The 23764-nt window shown below is 28.2% G+C and overlaps 1 protein-coding gene across 2 annotated transcripts; it reads left to right on the forward strand.

The window, feature by feature from the left end:
• The first annotated feature begins 5321 nt into the window (after window positions 1-5321).
• On the forward strand, window positions 5322-20051 carry LOC145843333 (sperm-associated antigen 17-like). 2 transcript variants are annotated; one of them, XM_082950796.1, is made up of 23 exons: window positions 5322-5394; window positions 5794-5908; window positions 6467-6593; window positions 6935-7076; window positions 9477-9591; window positions 9718-9851; window positions 10124-10354; window positions 10496-10638; window positions 11447-11586; window positions 12121-12241; window positions 12387-12544; window positions 13331-13506; window positions 14412-14635; window positions 15037-15227; window positions 16256-16333; window positions 16404-16466; window positions 17475-17540; window positions 18025-18419; window positions 18480-18596; window positions 18875-19015; window positions 19354-19510; window positions 19753-19860; window positions 19937-20051. In XM_082950796.1, the coding sequence occupies exons 1-22, from the start codon at window positions 5347-5349 to the stop codon at window positions 19854-19856; spliced, it is 3186 nt and encodes a 1061-aa protein (XP_082806922.1). In that variant the 5' UTR covers window positions 5322-5346; the 3' UTR covers window positions 19857-19860; window positions 19937-20051. The 2 variants fall into 2 exon arrangements, with proteins under 2 accessions (XP_082806922.1, XP_082806923.1); XM_082950797.1 differs by having other exon boundaries at window positions 18052-18419.
• The last annotated feature ends 3713 nt before the right edge of the window (window positions 20052-23764 follow it).

Genomic DNA, 23764 nt, shown 5'->3' on the forward strand with positions numbered 1-23764 from the left:
AAGTTTAATAGTAGTAAAATATGAACAGAATGCAACAAATAGTTGTTTTAAATCGAATATGTTTAACAATTTTTTAAAGTCTAAATTGTTAGATGATTTAAGTTTTATAGATTTGAAATAACATTCACGGCTGTATATGCTAAAGTCTGATAAGTTTCTACCGTATGTATACAGCTCGTTATCGCACAAGTCGTCAAGTTAAGTATAAATTCTTTTTGAATATCAATAAAAGTGTTCTTATTTTTAAAACAAAAACTTTTAAAGATACCAGCCGGTTTGGAGCAGAAAGTAACGATAGATATTTGTGCGATTGCACCGAATGTGCTAGTTGGAGATATTGTTGGAAGTTTGAACTATCAGCTTCAAATTATTGCTGAAACTGAAATTATTCACCTTCCAATTCGAGCCACTATTCTTTTATGTAGTTTATTTTATCATTTATAGTTATCTTACAAATCAGGAGTTCTTTGTTCTTCAAAAACTTTGTATTATCGTTGTTTTTATAGTTGTGTTTTATTTAAGTTGACTTTAAAACTTAAGAAAAACCTTGACTACCTATGCATACTTTATACATGAAGTTATTTTAAATTTTGCAGTTTAAATAAAACAATGAATAATAATGCACTAATTAGTTCTAATATTTTAATTGTAACAGCAAACGCGTACAACACCATTGAAAATGAAGAGGAAAAGTGTGCAGTTGTCAAATTTAATTCAAATGTTGATGTCAAATCTTGTGTTTCTGGCGATATGGTGTAACTAAGTTGGTTCAACTGTAGTTTTTTTATGACTCGTGTTGTCACTGATAGTTCCAAACGCTTTATCGATTAATTTTACAGTTTCAGGTTTAAGCTGTGGACCCATCAATCAGAAAAATGTTAGACAAAAATGATGAAAAACTAAAATGTTTGTTCCTATTCACTTTGTTTTTATCTAACTTTTATTTTTCACTGTGTTTTTTGTGTAATAAACTCTTTACTGTGTTTTTTATGTAATAAACTCATTACTGTGATTTTGTTTTATATTATGCAATAAGTTACTTTAAAAAGATATTTTTTTGTGATGAGGTATAGAACTTGTATTCAAATTTTATAAACATCTAATATAAGTAAATGTTATTGATGAGCTTTATTAAAAATGATTCATCAAACGAAATAATAGAAATGATAAGAAAAATGATTAAACAAACATAAATGTAAAGCATTAAGTTACATAATTAAATTTAAAATAAAATACAACAATTCAAAAGACTTAGAATAAATTTTCAAGTATTTTGGAAGTTTATAAAAACAAACCATTTTAATTTCACCATTTGTGCAGCAAAAAAAAACAAATATTTTTAAATTAAAAAATAATGAAAACCACTTTTAACATTCTAGTGATCAATTTTATTGATTTAAAGTGTTAAGTTTATTTAAAATAGTTTTAGAATTATCGAATTAGTATAACCTGAATAAAAATAGTGATCTGATAAAAAAAAATTGTGTAGTTCGTCGTTAAATTGTCCTAACATACAGATAAATGAAAATTGTTTTGAATAAAGAAACTTTTTATGTTAACAATTTTAAATCATATGTTGTGGCCACTAGGTTAAAATTATCACTTTTTGTATTGATTTATCTCATTTAGCTTAAGCGTACTTTTACACTTGTCAGAAAAATATCAATTATGATTGAATGAACTTTTTCAAAATAAGATTTTATTTACTGTAAGAATTAAAATTTTTATATGGAACCTACAATTTTTTATTTAAGGTCAGAATTTATTTGTAGGTAAATCAAACAATTATTTACACTTAACCTTACTTAATTTTTGTTTTTTTTAATATTTTTAATTGTATTTTATAAATGGTATGGGTTTGTTAAAAACTAAAACTGACGAAACAATATTTTAATTACAAAATAATTATAAAATGTGTGACCATAATTTATGCTTTGCAATCGTGATTTCAATGAATTAAAAAGTTTTTTTGAAGTTATATAGTGCAAACTTTTAAACAAAAGTTTTGACTTATTAATATCAAAAAATTGTTCTTCATTTTCGTATTAAACCTTTAGCAAATAGTGGCGTTAAAAAATTAAACATCTTAGTTTTTAACTAAGTCGTTAAATTCCAACTCGTAATTTAGTTCTTCTCAGACAGTTTTTATATAATATTTCTAAAGTATGTCTTAGTTGTTTTAATATTTAATTTATATTTAGTTCTTGTCAGTTTTAAAACTTCATTAAACTAATTTAAGAAATACTCTAGTTTTGTAATGCATGGTTCTTAGTTATTTAGATTTATATTCGGTGCGTAAGTATTACTGAATACTTTTTAGCAATTTAAAATTTAAATTTTTAAAACATGTGTGTTATTCTGAGATCAAATTCTTTTGCACTTTTATAGCATACTTTTTTTGTGTTATAGTCTATAATTAGTATTTTGTAGAGGTAAAACATAAATTTTCGAACAATAGAAACTTCTTAGTGATCCGTCAAACCTCATATCTTTAAGAAAACTTTAGTCTTAATTATTTGTAATTTTTCTTCAAATAGTTGTACTTTCTAAAAGGTTATGTACCATAATATTTAAAAATTTTATAGGTTGTCTTACCTTATATTGTTCGGTTATTCTAGCAAAACTTTATGCAATTTACTTAGATTATCTACATCAAGTTAGACTCTTAGGTTAATAGGCTTTTACAAAAGAATAATTTTTTTTAAACTTTGCTCAGTAGTTCCTAGATTATTTTACTCAAAGTTTGTCTACTAAATGTTAAGTACGACTTAAAAAATATTATTTAGTTTCCAACTGCTTTAGACTTAATTCGGTAAAATCATAGTTTTATATTTTTTCAAAATCTGTAAATTTTAAAAACTATGTTTTCAATCGATAAAAAACTTAGTTAATAATAAATAGTACACAGTTGTAAAATTTAGAAAAACAGTATAAAAACATGGTTTAGTCTGTGTTTTAGATCATTATGAAACTTTCAATTATTTTTTTTCAAATTTTGAGTAAGAAAATTACTTAACTAAAAAAAATTATTTGCACGAAGAACTTTTTTCTAATTCATTTTTTGAAATTATAACAAAATTATTAAAAATACGTTTACACATGAACTTTTAAAGTGTACCAACTACCATAATACACTGTTTAGACAAGTAAACTTAGTAAAAATTTTATTTTTCAATAAGATTGAGAATTCTTTTTTTTTATTTCTAAAGCTAAATTTGATTTAAAGCAGCCAACTGAATAAAAATCTCGATACAAAAAAATTGTACTAAAAAAAATGAGAGAGAATAAACTTTTTTTTTTTATTTCGAGTGAACCATGACGTGCTGTTGTCTCGGTCGAAGCGATTTGTGAGCTCTCTGTAGTTTTCATTTCTGACCGTTTATTTTTGCTGCTATTTCGATTGACAGGCATACATTTCAAACGAACCGTTTCCTACCGAGGCACCTGCGATGTTTGAATGTTGGTGAAGCGTTCACCGTCAACTTTAAGTAAAAAACTCATTGAAGAGCGCAGTTGCGAATCATTAGTTGTCTTAGCACAATTAGATTTTTATGTAAACAAAGAATCTATCTTAAGACTGACGATTGTAAAAATGACTATAAAACGTCGATTAAGCCGGACTGTAAAACGACGTTTTCCTATAAATCGTATGTTTTTAATGCAGACCTTAAAATAAACGGCAGCTAAATGTTGAATGCAAATTTTATTCACAAGGTATTTTACTGACAGTTTATTTCGTTGACGAAACTTTTCCAGACTTCGTGCATTGTTCTCTTTTTATGGCCTATCGATTAAATTGTAAAAGTTTTTTAATTTTTTAATATATTTGAAATTTTATATCATTTTATGCTTATAACAAAAAAACTATTAAATAGCAAAAAACATAAAATCTTAAAAAATTATAAAAAAATGCATTTTTTTAAAACACATAACAACTTGGTTTTGTTATTTTTTCATATCTGTTTAAAACAATATAACAATTGATTAAATTCGATAAAACTTCTACAAAATTATAATAATCAATTTTAAAACTGTTTACTTAATTTACTTTACCAAATTTTTACAATTTGCATCGAATAATAAATTTATTTAATTGATTAAAAGTTTTTCATAAACTAGAATTTGTATAAAAATTTTAATTTTACAAATTTATAATGAAACATCCTGTTCAGTAATTGGGTTAAAAATTCGATTCAGCAAGCTTCAAAGGCCGCACTTGACTTTAACTTCCATTCTTAATACGCGAGCCACTTAAAAACAATTTTAAATTAATGAGAAACACGCAAGTTTATTGCGAGCAATTAAATTCTGGCTGATTATATGAAAACAAAGTTGTGAATGACGCAAGATAAAAGGTGAGAAATTTTCACTTTGATCACAAGTTTGCACCAAAAGCTCTGTATGCTTTCTTAATATAGTTTTGTTAAGGTTTATGAAAGTTTTGAAGCCAAATCCTCGTGTTTTGAGCACAAGTTTTTACTAAAAGGGGGAAAGTTGTTATTGTTGTTCGCTGGTTCATTGCTTGCCCCACTTGATAGTTCAACAACCCTTCATTTTTTGTGAAGGCTGAAGTTGTCTGCCTCAAGTCGAGTGTAATTAGCAGCAACTTGCTTTGTTCAAATCTACCAAGTGTTTAAAGCTGCACTTAAATAAAGCAGCTAAGAATATATTTGATTTTTGGCTGAATGAATCTTGTGTGCTTGAGTCAAGCTTTGCAAGTTGAGAAATTCAATTAATGTTTGAAAATATTATTAGTCATTTTTTTTTACTTTAATAATTGTTTTGAAACAATGTCTTTAAGATATTATTAGGTTTTGAAAAAATAACATGTTTAATAAAAGTTTCAGTCTTTTTAGATATTGACTTATATTATTCTAGATATTTTAAATTTACTATTTGAGTTGATTTTCAACTTCAAACTAATTATATACTTGTCCTAAGGATTGGTTTGTAAACAAAATGCGCATGTTAAGTTTATGTGTACTAAATGTTCAAATACAAATAAAACAAAATAATTTATTTAGTAAACTAATTAATCTTCATGAAATGATTAAAAGCAGAACAACCTACTTATAGTTTATGTTTTGAAATGAATACCTTACTTTAATAATAAGTATAGTCTAATTTTAAACAGTTTGAAATGTTTAGTAAAAATTAATAATAACCTCGATTTCTCATAACCTTTTGTTCTGTTATTAATTGTTTCTTATAATATATATCTTATTTATAAACTTCACCAAACATACTTGTATCTAACTTGACAATTTTACGATAGGTGAAGTTTTTGGGCCAACTGTGAGACAGTATTACCCTCAACCAATAGGAGAAGAGATTTCCAGAGTCATTATGTACGATGGAACAGTAGTGAAAAATATGAAGGATAGTTCAACACAAGTCAGATTAATTTTTCTATATATATAGTTAATCTGGGTTTAGTTTAAGTAATGAGTCGATTTTTTTTTATATTGACAAAACATATTTTTACTTTAAGAAAAACAACTATAATAAAAATAATTTCTACAATTTAATTATAAAAATTTTTATATATATAAAACACGCATGGTAAAGTTGTTTATACTAAAAAATTTTACAAAAAAATACTTTATCTAAGTTCTTAAACCTCTTTTTCAAAGCATCAAAATGTTAAATATTTTGTAATATATTTGTAAACAATAGAAATATGCACTTAAATATTTCTACTGTTTACATTAAATATGAAACCATAAACCAAGTTTTATCTGACTTAATGAATCTTCATATGATCACTTAAACCTGAAAACATTTTATGTACAGATTTTATGTTTGGACGGAACAGTTCACACAGCAGGTTTCGATGAAGGTAATTACCCTAAAGACGACCAAAAAACCCCTAATTCCCCAATTTATGCTGGGGACAGTTACAAAAAGAGTGAGTTTAACTTATATGTTTCTGAATTAGAATTCTACTTATCTCTTAGGAGGATTTAGCAGGATTAGTTTTTTAAGCTCAAAATTTAAATAGTCTATCCAGGTTCATATTAAAGGCAACATAGAATTCAACAACAAAAGTAAGTTGTTATCATCGATGTTTCTGACTATTGTTTCGTCGTTATTTGCAGCAACTATTAAAGCAAAAATAATATTTAGAAATAAATTTTAAAATAAAACCATACATAGTGACATACTTTCGATATAAATTACTAAAACAACTTGAATTTATTTATTTTTTACTAGTAAAATCACAGAAAAAAAGCCTAAGTATAAGTACTAATTCATTATATTAAAGTTACTGGGAAATCAACTTAAAATAAATCATAAAAATTTTCATTTATCAAGTTTAACGCCGAATTAAAAACTCAATAGCGGTATTGTCAAAAGAGTTAAGAGTTAATCGTTAAAGAATTATTTCAAAGCTTTTCTTTGTTGCTATCACCCCTTTTCATCGCCACTCGAAAATCTTTCACTGCAATTAATTTTCTCACGACAGACTCTGTGGTGCAAGGGGGCGTTGTGAAAGGAGGAAATGGGAGAAAATCCAACGCAAAGGAGGAGAAAAGGGCCTCCAACTCGCACCGGAATCCAGCAGTTTACCTCCAACCATCCGATATATACAAGTTTATAAAACTGTTAATTTTAAAAAGAAATTACTAAACTATAAGTTCTAAAACATTTATAAAGTCTTTGCAACAATACATAAAAACTTGTAAGTAAATCTGCATGTTTCGCTTTTAAGTTGTAAACTAAAAATATATTGAAAACCCATTAAATTTCGGAAACCCTCTATTTTTCTTGAGTTAATTCATTTAACTTTAAAACTCATAAATGACAGGATGTTTAAAAAAAAAGCAGTTTTTTTAGATATAGTAGTAATTTCAATCAAAAATAAAATAATGAAATACTTAACATTTTCTTCTGATACATTATCTTTTTATTCTAACTAATTAACCAATCACAGATTGGATAACGGAGATCATACGGACCACTTGTGGCAGACTACGTCAATATGCGGTGACGTCAGCATCACGTGCCACAACAAACCTTCTCAGCCAATCACCAAGCGAGTTTGCTACGTCGCCAAGGACCCAATCACTAGAGAGGTGAGTTTGAAAAAAAAGCAAATTGTTATTTTATTTAAAAACAAGATTAGATAAAACAATATTTTATATTTCCTAAAGATGGCAGTAAAAAATTCAAACATCAACACTCATTTGGTAAAAAGTTTTTTAGGAAAAAACGAAAGGTTTTCAATATTAAATCGAGCGGCACTAATCCCAGCTGATTGATCCTTTTCTCTTGTTTCAAACAAAATCTTGTTTGCAGTAAACAAATAGTTTATGCTAAAATCGCCATCTATTTTGCCGGTAATTACCTTCACTTTGCTAGCAATTGTTACCCCAAACAAGCTTACAAAAATCCTATGAAGTTCAACTCAAATTGACATTAATTTTAATTGCTTTGTCTGCCTTATTCATGCGTTAAAGTGCATTAAATTGCATTTGAACTGCTTTAATTTTGTCTTCAATTTATAAGATAAAGTTTCATAGTCGGTTTAATTGACTTTTTATTCCATTTTAGTATCTTGTAAGTTTTTGTTGACAGTTAAATTATTTTAAATACTTAAAATATCCTGTATTTCAAGTTAGAAATTTTTTAACTTTAAACTGTTTATCCTGTTTTTATTATCAATAAATTTTACAGCGCATAAATTATTTTTCTTCAATTTAACAAACTTTATAAATTTGAAAAGTACTAAAAAGAAGTTTTTTATAACAAGTAGATTTTCGTGTTCTTTTAACTACTTGCGGGTCAATATTTACTTGTTTAATTTTTATCAACTTGGGGTGAATAACACAAGGGGTCAGCAAATCATCAATCACGTGACTGTTTGAGCGTAACCAATCACATCGATTCAATCTTCTGACAAAAACAAATTGCATCAAAAAATAGTTGATCTGTTTCGCAATTGGTGTCAGCTCGCTAATTCAATTTGCTTTTTCAGCTGCTATGAGAAAAAAATCCCCTTTAAATCCAATTTGTTTGTGGCGATTCGATTTCACGGCGTGACGTAAAAATGTGACGTCACAACTAGCAGATGCGCGATTCCCACCAGCAGCCTGTCAACTTTCACACACATGAAAGCATAAAAATTTGAGATGACCCTCGAAATGTTTGCGCGTCTTTTGTCATCGCCGCCCTCAATCCAAACACTAAAACCTGACTTGAGCGACTTTTTATATTATAAGCCTTGTTTTTTGTTTTATTTTCCGAATAGTGTTTTGTGATGCCGTCGAGCTAAATTTTAATCTATCATCATAAACGCGCTCATGTATGATCTAGAAAGAGGTTATAAGCTGCATTTTGATTGATTAGTTGAAGTCACTGGTGTGTGACGGACCAATTGACGGTGATTGGCCAATTTCAAAGTGACAATATCGTGCCAAACGTTATTATGCCCAGGTGCAATTTTTCTATCTGCAGTTGCAAATATTATCTGATGTAAAAATATCACACAACTATTTCAAGTAGCTTGTTGTGATTTTCAAAGGGTTGTCAAGTGTGGGCTATTAAAATTTCATAATAATGTATAGATAGTTTGAATTTTTATTGCAAGTTTAACAAATATAAAACTAGTTGCAATATATTGGGTAACAAAGTTATAAATATTTTTGCGCAGAATTGGATATGTGAAGCGAAAATGTTTGTAATTGATAAATTCGAATGTTTGCATACAAACGAAAACTTATGATTTATTTATAATTTCAAATGTTATTAATTGCTTTGAATATGTTTCTGTACTTTCAAATTCTTTTAGCTACTTTCTGCTTTAAGTTTAAAAACCACCGAAAAGTATTAGCATGGAGTAAACTTTTCAAAATTTGTAAAAGCAAAATTTTGGTTATTTATTTTTTAAGAAAGCAATTGTATAATAAATTATAATTGTTTAGTTCAATGAAAATTTTACTTATACAATTCGTTTTAAAAACTCCTGTTAAGGACATTTTTTAGAAACTTATATAAAAAATGTTGATAAACCTGTTTTTTTTTAACTTAATGAAAGATATAGAAAGCTCCGTAATCATTTTTTAATTATTTTTAGTTCTTAAGTGTGTAAATATTGTTGATTTATATATTAGTATATGTTGTAGAAGTATTTGTAAGTGTAGATAACTTAGTTTTAATAGTTTAACATTATTGTATTTACCTTTAAAATTTCTCTCAATGCAATCAAAATTTTGTAACATAAAGTAAAGTTTAAGCATTGAAAACTTTCCTTCTTGAAAAGCTGTTAGCTAAGCTTGGAGTCTAGCTTTAGTAAACTTAAAGATTTAAAACTATATTACATAAAACAACTTTTTTATTAGTATATGTTTTACAAGTATTTGTAAGTGTAGATAACTTTGTTCCAAGGTAATTTAATATAATTGTTTTTACTTTTACTTTGAAATTAAATCAATACATTAAAACAATAAAATTTTAAAACACAATATTTTTCCCAGGTAATGTACAGTTTAGAGGACAGTACAGTTCTGGTTGAAAGACCTGACGGTGGACTGGTTTGTGACCACGAAGACGGAACCAGAATAACCAAATTTTTCACCTACGACCAATTCGGTTAGAATTTTTTAAATATTTAATCTCTAAGGTATTTTTTGTTTTAAGCATTTTCTGAAACACTCCTTATTACAAGGTAAAGTATAAAATAAAGTTTCTGAATACTAATTTTATGTTTTTTTACAGGCCACATAGTATGGCTGGTTCGAGTTGAATGTGAAGGATTTGCCACTGTCACATTCGATCTGTCAAATGGCGAGTCCATGACCTTATTTGGAAGTGGTACAACTCTGTCCATGTCTCAGGATCAGGACTACAAGGTTTAAACGGTTTTATATAGTTTTCTTTTAATTAAAGATACTAGTTCTGCTATTATTTAGGCGTGTGAATCTACTAATAACTGTTTTAATAGTTTTTGTTTTGTTTTTACAAAAGCTCAAGTTCAGATAAATCAATTAAAAATAACTAAACCTATTTAAAATAAAAGCACCAAAATTATTTTTTGTTTACCACAAAAGAAGTTCCAACATCAAATATTAAATAAACAATCAAACAAAGGTTGTTTATTAAAATTAAACCCAAACAACAACAGCTGTCGCATTGGACGGGGGGAATCTTCGTGCTTTCCCGCGGCGGCACCGCCCTCTACCGACCTGCCCCCGAAAGCCCACCGGCCAGGAAGCGATCGGACACGGACATCAGCAGGGAGAACGTCGGGGGTGAGGAGAACTTCTCAGGCGAGGAGGAGCAGGTCACTTATTTGTTGCGTCACAATGACCCCGTCTGCTTCGAAATGAGCGACTTCGACGGCAACGTTTTTCAGGTTCAAGTTTTGTTTTTTTATAATTTATTTATTTTTATATCAGTTTAAAGTTTTTAAAGCATTTACAAACTGTCAAGTAATTTTTTTAAGCACAAAAAAAATATCCACTTTTTCTCGAGCTAAACAACTTTCTCCCCACAGATCAGGAACAACGGTTGTGTGACGTCATACAACGCGCATCAGGGCTGCGTGGAGGAATATGAGGACGAGGAGGGGGAAAACCCTACAATGAATATCGAGGGTCAGCAAAAATACCTGAAAAAATACTCAAAACATCCGCCCAGGTGAAAATATTTGAACATTGGTTTGACTTATTTTAGAAAGATAAGTAGAGGTTTTTAATCAAAACTGTAAAAATGTAAGGCGAATCTATTTTTTATTTACTGAACAATTTGTTAAGTATTTTACAACATTTATATTTTCTTATTTTCAAAATATTTGCTTTAAAAATCTATAAATGAAAACTTAATTTAACTACCTTACGTACAAGTTAAGAACAGGCTTAATAAAATTTAGTTTCCAAGGACAAAATAATGAACCAGAATTTGCTTTTCTGCTGAATAGGATTAAAAACTCTTAATTCAGTTTTGTTATGCCGTTAAAATTTCATGCTGCGTAGATGATTTAAAAGTGCAAGTATTTTTGTTCTTTGTGGGAATATTTTTAAAGCAGTGTTTTTGAGTAATCAACTGCTACAAGAAAGAAAAATTAAACATCTTTAAATAAATTTTAACGCGGCGCAACATTATATAAAATTTATTTCATGGTTGTAAAGTCATCATCAAAAGTAATTTATTATCAGTAGTTTAAAACGTTTCCTTGAAAATTTATTAAACATTGTTTAAATACATTTTAAATTTTGTAATAGTTCGTTTAAAGTTTGAATAAATGTTTCTTTTTTTCGTTCAATAGAGAAAACATATTTTTGTAACATATTTTTCTCATAAATTTGTAGTTTTGTCCACAGAATTTGCTAACTAAATGAACAAAAATAAATAAACTTTAAATATCAAATTAGAATATGTGAAACTAAAAGTTTAAAGTTGTGTACTCTAAAATAAACAAACTAAAGTGCTTATTCTTTTTTTGCAGATTATTTGTAGTCAAGAATGACGGAAGCGGATACGAATTGTTACGTCATAGTGACGTCAAACCTTCCATACAGGCTGCCGAATTGGACCAGTTCACTGCTGTTGTCAAGGACCAGTTGCTAGGTGACACAACTGCAGTTGGTACGTTGCACTCATACATCAATTGCTAAACTAATAAAATTTTATTTTAATTGTTTGTTGCAGTTATTTACTTGTATACTTGGTTTCTTACAAAGAGCGTTGTTATATTGTAGTTTACTTAAGCTTTTGACTGGTTTATTTTATATTTAAGTAAAAATAAATCTAGACCACTGGTTCAAAAACTTTATTGTAGTGGACAGTAAACTACTTAAAAAAATTATATGAATACTAGATAGATTAGTATAGGTTTTATGACAAAAAAAATATTAAGGCTGTCTTTATCATGTATAAATGCTTATTGAAAACATTCAAAAGTTAACTTTTCATCAAAAATTAGTATATGTTGTAACTAGTTTTTTTAGAAATATTACTACCCTCAAATTTATGTGCACAGTAAATTAGTTTCAACTACTACAGTACAAGGGTACACTTTAGAAAATACTACAAGAGAAAGCATAATCCGTTTTTTTAATTTATTTTAGTATTACCAAGATAAAAATATTAATTCAAGACAGCAAAAAACAATTTTTTCAGGGTTGACAATAATGCGACCTCATCACAACGATCTCGGGCAAGTTTGGAAGTTGGACAAAATAGAAAGCGAAATAATCCCGCCAAATATCAGATCACGTGACCTGCAAACCTACGACTTCTGGTTGGTTGTTTGTTTGAAGAGTTTCGTAAAAAAAAATGGTTGTTGTTACAATTTATTTTTATTTAAACTTGTAAAAAAATACGCATGCAAAGTTTTTCTAAACTAATAAAATAGAAACAGTGTACTATATGTCTATCCTTTTCAGGAAGCCAGTCAGTGAAAAAATCTTCCAATTCGGCCACAAAAAGGGCAGAGGACTAGCAATTGGGTCGTTGGAGCCGCCAAAACCCACACCAGTGGCCCCAACTTGTCCCGATACATTGGAAGTGCGCCAATTGGTCAGGCATCCGGAAATTTCAAACGGTAAGAAAATATCTGCAACAAAAATAATGCTTTAAAAGTTGTATTTTCTCATTTAAATCATCTTGCATTTTGACCTTTCAATTTAACACCTTTCACTTTCGGTTTTACAATACATAGTTGTCATTGACAGAAAAGCTCTAAGCTGAAAGTAATGAAGTTTCAACGGCTTTTTGTTTGTACTGAGATAAGTTTGAGTGCTCGACAAACATTCCAATTGTGATTTGTTTGCAATTTTCAGTTAAAATAAGTTTTGTCACCTGCCGTTGATTGCTTTGTAAATTTTCTAAACAAAACTTTTTTTTGTGCTTAATTTCCTTTAATGCGCTTAAACAGACAATAAAATGTGCTTTATCAAACATACTTGAGTTTTTTCAATAAGAAACTTGTTGTTGCTTTCCAATTTTTTATCAACAAGTTTTACTATAACTTAGCTATTTTTTAGGCTTGCTTTATATACCATTGATTTTTAAAACATTTTGACAATTTTCTAAATATTAAAGAAAAAACAATATTTTCTTATTAAAATATCTATAAAACGCCTTATATTTTTTTGTTAAAAGAAAATTAAGCACAATTTAACAAAATACTAACATCCAACATAAACTATTGAACTTTAGTAAAAAATAAGTACAGTTTCTATTTCATTTATGCAATTGAAATTTTTTGTTTTTCTAGTTATTCTATTAGTTTTCATACAAAGTTCATACTTTGATCGCTTTATTTATTTATTTTTTTACCGATATAGAGTAACATAAAAACAAAATTTTCACAACAATGTCCGCACAGAAACGCGTTCGATGCTTCAGAAGAGGTTCCTGGAGTTTGTGAGGAAGTTATCGCGTGAGGAGATCCACAGGAAGCTGATGCAGATGGAAGATCCGAGGGAGGAGGGAGAAGTGAGGAGGGCGGAGGATCTTCTTACCTTACTCCTCCACTACGACGACAATGTCAAAATGTTGTCTGTACGTTTAACAACAATATTTATTTATAGCAAATAAAGGTGTTTGAAAATTTAAGGACAAACATTTAATTTTAGTATTTATATATTTTTTTTAATGGAATGTATGTGTAATACCTAGTATTATTTTAATATTGCAGTACTTTTTACTAATATATGTTTTATTGTTTGTCGTTATGATTTAAATATTGCTCATATGCCTCATTATACTTTCAATAGTTTTTAACGTTCAAAATCTAAAACAGCCAAGTCATGCATCCAACTTATACGCATTGTCTAGTGACACGTTTAATCGTCGATAATTCTTCACCTTATCAAATGCAAACAACTTTCACATTTTAACTTGAATCAACAACTGAGGCCATTGTCATGTCTCTACAAAAAAAGATGAATCTTTTTTGAAGGATTTAATGTAACAAAATCCGTTTTTTTGTCCATTTCATTGCCCATCAGTGATAGATCAAATATTTGTTTAGTCATTTGCATTTCGGCCTGGTAATAAAAAGTGGCGAAAAGTGACAAGTGTTTGTTTTACGACGCGAAATTGTTTTGTTTTCGCCGCCTAAGTGCTTTTTGTTTGGTCAGCAGTAAAGTTTGTTGTTTGGAAATTTGGGTTTTGTTTACAAACGAAAGCTTTTAATTCATCTGTTCAGCTGAAATTTAACCGGCCATTTTCTCTTACGATTAAATAAAAGCTTGTGCTTTTAAAGTCGTAAAAAGTAATGAAAGTTTTTGTGTTAGTCTACTTAATAGGAAGCAATTATTAATGTTAAGGGGTGACAAGTTATTTTAAAAATGCGACTCTTAATTGACTCAAAATACATATATTTATCGTTATAAAACTAAATTATTTAAAGATAATGCAAAACTTCTACTAGATCCAACGTGAGTGTTGCAAACTTTTTTCAGCCCCACAAGGACAGCAATGCCCCGATCGACCGCGAAGAAGAAATAATTCCGACGAATGTTCAACCGCTAGGCGACGTTGTTTGCATGAAGCACAATTACGAGAAGGCGCTTTCCCCCGAAAAACCCCCGACTCCGAGAAGAGCGTCGGTCAATCTGACCAGGGAAGATTGGGATCAGATCAGGGAGGAGCTGCTGGAAGAAAGCTGCAACAGGAACGCTCTCAGGTCGGAAAAGACAAATTATTTTAAATCTTAATTGTATTTACATGTTAAATGTATGTACTAGGGTGAATCTGTTGCCCCGACCTAAGAGTTCCTAAAAAACTAGGAAGTTCCTACGTTAATTTTTATTCTGAGTACTTTTAACTGATGTTTTTGTTGTAACCATAAAATATATAGCATTCAGCTAATTTCCTAAACTGTTTTTACTCAATTTTTTATTAATACATATATTAATGGTAATAACTTAAGTAGTATACACCATATAACAAGATATTTTTAACGGTATTTTCAGAGTCATAAAAATTTGCTCACTTAGTATCCCAGTTGTTTGATCAATCGAAAAGTATTTTCTTTTTTTATAAAAACCACACATTTGTTGATATGACGTCACAAATCATTAACAGATACAAGAAAGTGCCGACGTACTTTCAGAGTGAGGAGGGCAGAGAGTGGTTACGGACGCAAACGGAGTTGCTCAACGAAGCCAGCAAGCGGCTGAAGCCGCGGCAACAGATGAGCGTGTTGCTAGGCAACAACGACGAGAAGGTGTACGTGGGGAAGCACCCCATCGACAAGATGAACGTCACCAGTAATGGTAATGTGACGTCACTTTAAAGAATTTTGATAAAATAATTTAAACTTTTTGAATTTTTCTTTTTAATATGAGCAAGATGTTTTAGCTTTTAATAATTATAATTGATTAAACAGCTGCAAGAGTAAAAACAATAAAAAATTTCTACTAAGTTAAAACTGTAATTTTATTTTGAAAATAGACTTATTAAGTAAAAGTGAGTAAGTAGTGTAACATATTTTATTCGTGGAAAAACAGTTCAGTAAGTCTTGATATTTATTTATTTGTTTGAAAAAGAGACAAAATATAAATCTATATGTGCTTCTACTTTTTAGTCTAATTATTCATTTTGGGTATAAAGTTTGATAAACGTAATGTAAAAAATTGATTGTTTTAAAAACCAAATCTGTAAATACTGAAGAAAAGTAAACTTAGTTTGAAATTTAGAATGATTAAACATTAAAGTATTACTTTGAGTTGTCAACTACTTTCAGAACATTACTTTTATATTTATAGATAATTGTTTCAGTTTTAATAATTGCAAATAATTGTAAATTTTTAACGTTAATACTGATTTAATTGAAAAAGTAACCCTCAGTATATTGAAAGCATGAAATTGTGCCAAAATATTTGACCTCAACTTAAACAGATGTTTTTTCCTTTTAAAAAATATCAGCACAACTTTAATTAACTTGCTCATATTGCTAGTTTTACTTCGGGAAGCTTGCCAAAAATAAGTTCAAAATGCCACAAACTTTCCAATTACTTTTGTACCACTTTTAGTTTAAGGTTAACTTTTTTTCCAAGCTGTTTATTGTGTGATTGAGCTTTTAATTGAATCAATGATAATAACGAATTATAAGTGTTTTACTTCTAAAAAGCGCATGAAATATTTTTATGACTATAAACACAGCATCCTAAAAATGTTTACTTTGTTTAAAAGACTAACAAAATAAAGGTATTATATTTTAAACTACAAATCTATTATTAATAGTTAGTTAGTTAATGAAATTTTCGATAAATTGTGAATAACATGTGTTATAAAACTTTAGAGGAATCAATACTAGAAGTTAATGAACTGAGAAGAAAAAGTATGGCCGCAAAAGAAGAAAAGTTACAGCGTAATTCAGGTGATTTATATTTGCAAAAAAAACATTTTAGTATTACCTTTTTCCTACTAATTAATTTTATATTACACAGTTAATGCACAACAAAAGTCAATTTTGCAACAAATTAATGAATCAGTATCCACTGATAATGAAAGTAAGTTACATTTATTTGTTTACAAATTGTTTTGAGACTATTCACATCAAATAAAAAGATATATTAATAAAACTTTTTGTTTTTATCAGCCTTTACAAGAAAAAAAAAATTGTTTAAACACAATATTGTTTCATTAATAATAGTTTATATTAAATTTTAACTAAAACATACATAAGCTGAAATTTTATAGTTTTATATGTTTAATAAATAAGTGTACTTCCAAGTATGCGTGATAAGATCATCTTCTATTTTAAACAAGGAAATTAGATCACGACTTTATTAATTCATATAATGTATCCCATTTCGATACAGCTAGTTTTATATGCAATTTCATTACCGAATATGAGGATTTTGAGTTTATTCACAAAATCGTTCATTTTATCAAAACACTCACAGCGAATTTTATCAAGGCTTCCAAATCGATGCGAAAATTAAGAAGCATTTTGCTTTGCTGCGATGGAAAAAGTTAATCAATTTTTCGTAACATTTGCTAAATTAAAAGCACATTTTATTGATTATATTCCGTCTCTGTTTGCGTGCTATAAGGTAAATCGCAAAATTGTATGGATTTTTATAAAATACATTACAAAGCAGGCTTCTTATCGTATAAGTATGCTATTTGTTCGAGCCGATCAAAAATCAATAGAATTAACAAGAATCTCCTACAAATCTTACGTTTACTCATTTTTTATTCTTTATTTGCATGTAGATTTCACGGTATTATTGAATATAATATGTATATGTTTGAAAAAGCTACTGAATAGATATAAGATATTTCATGTCTTAAAAACATAAATATCTTGTCTGTAGTACTACTTTTTAACTATGTATATTCGTTGTATATGCGAATTCTACCCTTAATAAACAGGTATAAAGTTTTTGAACTTTAGACCTTTTTCATTTAATTACTTTTACCTTTAAATAATTTGTTAAATAAATTGCTTTCTATACTAAATGCAAGTTAAAACGTTTTTTTTTTTCAACTAATTTAATTTAATCTATTGACAGAACCTTATAAAGAAAATGGTGAAGTTTTATCAAATCAAGCTACAAATGGATCTACAAAACAAATAGGTTGAAATATTTGATAGTTTTTAAACTTCCATTGAAAATACATAGTTATTAGCACATTCTAATGATTATAATCAAAGTTAATAATACCTTTGTATTTATAGACGTAGCTTTTGTTAATCTTACTAAAGTTAGATTTAATTTCCTAAAATAATAAAAACAACTAAAAAGTTAATGTCAAAAAATACAAAATTTCTAAATACAAAAGTTTGATAGTTCAATAAAATTTAGTTTATGTAAAACAAAATATTTGGATAATATTTGTGATATTAATCACACAAGTTATGTTTTTTAAAACAGTTTTTAATTCAAGTTTAATTCTGAACTCAAGTTGTGAAATAGAGATCATAAGTACACTAGTATAAATTTTTAAGGATTAAGAGGATTCATAAAAAAAATATTAGAATCAAAAATAATCTTCCAAAAGTTTTAAAAATTTACGTTTAAGCTACCAAATATGAGAAAAAAAAAATCTTCATATGTTCAGACTCAACATTCATCAATTCGAACGCAGAAGAAAACTTCCCCGAAAACAAAAATTCCCCTCCGCCGTTGGAAACCGACGCGTTGCCTGGCAACGACGACGAGTGGAAGCAGCGGCGCTTCGACGTCATGAGCTGGCCCAATGACGTCATCGGTCCCCGCAGGAGCAGGCACCCGGTGGCGCCCCCCATCGGCCGCCAAACGCAGGCGAGGCCCATCGACAGCGACGAGCACATTTTGAGGGATTTCTACCGGCAGCGGCGCCCCGGAGAAGTAAAGATGAATAAAACGGAAGCGGTGGTGCAGAAAGGCGGCAAAGTTAAAGGGGAGAAAGGCGTCAGTGACGTCATAATGCAGTCGCTGCTCGCTTTCAAGCCCAACGCGGTGCCCAATACAAAGGTTTTTTGTGACGTCATAACTATTTTAAATATCTGTTTATTTTTTTTTGTTTTATTTTAGTACATAGAAATAGAAGAACCGGTAAGAAAGCAGGTGAACAATGTGTCCATAGCAGGACCAATAAGCAAGGGAAACATGAAAGTTATGAAAAGAGGAGTAGAACTTCATCCTAGACAAGTAATGTTTTACTTCAAACTAAAACTATTTGGTCAAGATTTTTTTTTTATTTAATGAAGTTTTGTAACAATTTTTTTAAATTCTAATACATTTCAATTTAAAACTAATTAATCTTTAGTTTTTCCCAGAATTTAAGACCGTCTAGATTCTAGAAGTAAACGTTTTTCTGGATATATTTACCTTAGCATGTTTTATTTTATTTTAAATAGACATAACAAAGCTAGTTTGACAAACTTATGGACTATAAAGAACTAAATAAAATGTTGATTTTGTTTCAGTTGAATCTTGGAAAATTGGTGGAAGGTAAGATGTATTGCTGCACATTCAGGATTCGAAATGTCGGCATCGATACCATCAAATACCGAATAAAATCCCCTCCAGTCAACACTGGATTACGAATCAGATACGCTCCTAAAAAAGTTGGTTTCATTAAATTGTCGCAAGTTTTTGTAAACAACTTTTTGTTATATATTTTCTGCTATCGGGGAATTACAGATAAAAGTTTAATAGTAGTAGTAAAGTATGAACAGAACGTAACAAATAATTGCTTTAAATCGAATATGTTTACCAATTTTTTTTTTTAATTGTTATATGATTTAAGTTTTATAGATTTGAAATAAGATTCACGGCTATATGTGCTAAAGTCTGATAAGTTTTTTTCCGTATGTATACAGTTATCGCACAAGTTGTCTAGTTAAGTATAAATACTTTTCAAAGATCATTTTTAGTCTTTTTTTTTAAACAATAACTTACAAAGATACCTGCCGGTTTGGAGCAGAAAGTAACGATAGATATTTGTGCGATTGCACCGAATGTGCTGGTTGGAGATATTGTTGGAAGTTTGAACTATCAGCTTCAAATTATTGCTGAAACTGAAATTATTCACCTTCCAATTCGAGCCACTATTCTTCTATGTAGTTTATTTTATTATTTTGTAATTATCTAACCAATCACGACGTTATTTGTTCTTAGTCCTCAAAAAACTTTGTAATATTGTTGTTTTATAGTTTGGTTTTATGTAAGTTGAATTTAAAACTTAAGGAAAAGCTTGATTTATTAAAGCATACTTTATATATTTAATTATTTAGATTTTGCAGTTTAAATCAAAAAATCAATAATAATGTACTATTTAGTTCTAATATTTTAATTAAAATAGCAAACGCGTACAACACCATTGAAAATGAAGAGGAAAAGTGTGCAGTTGTCAAATTTAATTCAAATGTTGATGTCAAGTCTTGTGTTTCTGGCGATTTGGTGTAACTAAGTTGGTTCAACTGTAGTTTTTTTATAACTCGTATTGTCACTGACAGTTCTAAACACTTTATCGATTAATTTTATAGTTTTAGGTTTAAGCTGTGGACCCATCAATCAGAAAAATGTTTGACAAAAATGATGAAAAATCAAAATCTGTGTTTTTTGTCGCTTTGTTTTTATCTAACTGTATTTTTCACTGTGTTTTTTGTGTAGTAAACTCTTTACTTTGTTTTGTGTAATAAACTCTTAAGTGTGTTTTGGTTTTTTTTATTTGCAATAAGTTATATTTAAAATAATAATAACATTTTAACTTACTTTAAAAGGCATATTTGTAATAGGTATAAAACTTGTATTCAAGTTTTATAAACATTTAAATGGGACACTTTCAAAATCCACCTGCGATCAAAATCCACCCGGGATCAAAGTCCACCCAGTCAAATTCGAAAACCGCTTACCGATCGAGGATTAGAGGTAACAGTGAAAGTTAAAAATAAATAAAGAAAATGCAAAAAATATATAAAATAAATTAATAAATAAAGAAAATTTAAAAAAATTGGATGGATTTTCAACGCGGATAGATTTTGATAGCGTACCATCTGAGTATAAGTAAAAGTTATCGATGAGCTTTATTAAAAATTATTTATCAAACGAAATAATAGAAACTGATAAGAAAAATGGGTGAAAAAATATAAATGTAAAATATCAAGTTACATAATTAAATTTAAAATTAAATACTACAATTCAAAAGCGTTAGATTGAATTTAAAGTATTTTAGAAGTTTATAAAAACAAACCTTTTCAATTTCACGATTCGTACAGCAAGAAAATTTAATAATTTTTAAATTGAAAAATAATGAAAATCACTTTTATCATACTAGTGATCAATTATATTTTATAGAAACACTAAGTTTATTTAGAATAGTTTTATAATTATCAAATTAGTATAAAATGAAAAAATAAGATCTTATAAGTGAAGTTATGTGTAGTAATGTCGTTAAACTGTCCTAATATAAAGATATAAAAAATATTTTGAATGAAGAAACTTTTTAGGTAACAGTTTTTAATTGTAGTTGTGACTACTACGTTAAATTTATTTTTTATTGATTTATCTCAATCAGCTTAAGCGTAATTATACTTAATAGAAAAACTCAAACATTATTTAGTTGACTTGTTTTTCAAAATAAGTTTTTTATTTAACGTAAAAATTAAACTTTTTTTCTCAAACCTACAATTTTTTTATTTAAGGTCTAAAAGTTTATTTATAGATAAGTTAAAAAAGTATTTGCGCTTAATCTTACTTAATCATTTTAGTTTTTTAAGATTTTTACTTTCTCTTAATAAATGACACATATAACAAAAAACGTTCGACCAAATAACATTAAATTTGTGAAACTAGTTTATGCTTAGCAATAGTGGCATTAGTGTATTAAAAAGTTTTATTTTGAAGTTATATGGTGCAAACTTATAAACAAGAGTTTTGACATTTTAATATCAAGAAACTACTTTCCATTTTCGTGACAACCGTTTATCAAAAAGTTGCGTTAAAAAATTAAAAGTCATAACTTTTAGTTAAATCGCTAAATTTCAACTCAAATTATACAGTAATCTTCCTTTATTCTACCAACATATGTTTCTGTGTGTCAACGAATCAACACACTTCAACTGGGTTGTTAATTGGAAAGATAACTCTTTTTTAGTTTTCTTTAAAGTTTAAAACATTTGTGATATTCTGAGATCAAACTCTTTTATAGCGTACAATTGTTTTGTTTTTGTTTAAAATTAGTATTTTGTAAAAGTAAATCACGTATTTGCGAACCAAAAAAAAACTTCTTAGTGATACGACAACTTCATGCCTTTGAAAATCTTATTTGAATTTTAGTTCTTATTTGTTTGTAATTTTTATTTTATTTTAATAATTATACTTTCTAAAAGTGGTGGTTTATTAAACAAAAACAAAAAAATAATCAATTTTTTTTGGTTCAAGGACCTGGATATGCAGAAAGACCTCTCGGTCATCGAGTTGCACACCCAACTTAATCAAAATTATAATGAGCAACAAATAAAATAAAAAACAAAAAAATTTTACAGTCTTTAAAAGGTTATGTTTCATAACATTTTACAGTCTATATATTGTATAACCTTATATTGTTCGGTTATTCTAACAACATTTTCTGCAATATACTTAAATTATCTACATCAAGTATACTCTTAGATTACTAGACTTTTACAAAAACATAGATTTTTTAAAACTTTGCTCAATAGTTCGTAGATTATTTTATCTAAAAGTCAACTACTAAGTTTTAAGTACAACTTAGAAATATTTGTTTAGTAACCAACTGTGTTAGACTCAATTAGGTAAAATTATGGTTTTATATTATATTAAGATATGGTTGTTATAAAAGCTAATTTTTCACTCAATAAAAATTTTTAGTTAAAAATAAACATAACAGAGTTCTACAATTTTTAAAAACAAAAACATGGTTTAGTGTGAGTTTTAAAACATTTCATTCCTTTCATTTATTTTTTCCTAAAGAACTTACTTAATTTAATTTGTATTTATTTGCACGAAGAACTTCTTCTCTAATTAATTTTAATGAAAATATAACAAAATTATTTAATACATATTTACACATGATTTTTTAAAGCGTGTAAACTACCATAATACACTGTTTACACAAGTACATTTAGTAAAAATTATAGTTTTCTTGTTTTATATTTCTAAAGCTAAATTTGATTTTAGCTAAATGTAAATTTCGATACAGAAAAAATGTATCGATAAAATTGAGAGAGGGTGAACTTTTTCTTTTTTTTTTATTTCGAGAGAACCATGACGTGCTGTTGTCTCGGTAGAAGCGATTTGTGAGCTCTCTGTAGTTTTCATTTCTGACCGTTTATTTTTGCTGCTATTTCGATTGACAGGCATACATTTCAAACGAACCGTTTCCTACCGAGGCACCTGCGATGTTTGAATGTTGGTGGAGCGTTCACCGTCAATTTTAAGTAAAAAACTCATTCAAGAGCGCAGTTGCGAATCATTAGTTGTCTTAGCACAAATAGATTTTTAATGTAAATAAAGAATCAATCTTAAGACTTACGGTTGTAAAAATATCCATACAATGTAGATTAAGTCGGACTGTAAAACGACGTCTTCCTATAAGTCGTATGTTTTTAATGCATGCCTTAAAATAAACGGCAGCTAAATGTTGAATGCAAACTTTATCACAAGGTAGTGACAGTTTGTTTCGTTGACGAAATTCTTCCAGACTTCGTGCATTGTTCTCTTTTTATGGCCTATCGATTAAATTGTAAAAGTGTTTTAATTTTTTAGTATTTTTGAAATTTTATATCATTTATGCTTATAACTATTAAATAGAAAAAAACTTAAAATCTGAAATATTAATAAAAAAAACGATTTTTTTTAAAACACATAACAACTTGGTTTTATTATTTTTTTCATATCTGTTTAAAACAATATAACAATTGATTAATTTCGATAAAACTTCTACAAAATTGTAATTATCAATTTTAAAACTGTTTACTTAATTTACTATGCCAAATTTTTACAATTTGCATCGAAAAACAAATTTATTTAATTGATTAAAAGTTTTTCATAAACTAGAATTTGTATAAAAATTTTAATTTTACAAATTTATAATGAAATATCCTGTTCAGTAATTGGGTTAAAAATTCGATTCAGCAAGCTTCAAAGGCCGCACTTGACTTTCACTTCCATTCTGAATACGCGAGCCACTTAAACACAGTTTTAAATTAATGAGCAACACGCAAGTTTATTGCGAGCAATTAAATTATGGCTGATTATATGAAAACAAAATTGTGAATGACGCAAGATAAAAGGTGAGAAATTTTCACTTTGATTACAAATTTGCACTACAAGCTCTGTACACTCTCTTAATA

This window comes from Thalia democratica, chromosome 8, assembly GCF_965202585.1.
Source record: "Thalia democratica chromosome 8, ktThaDemo2.hap1.1, whole genome shotgun sequence".
NCBI lineage: Eukaryota > Metazoa > Chordata > Thaliacea > Salpida > Salpidae > Thalia > Thalia democratica.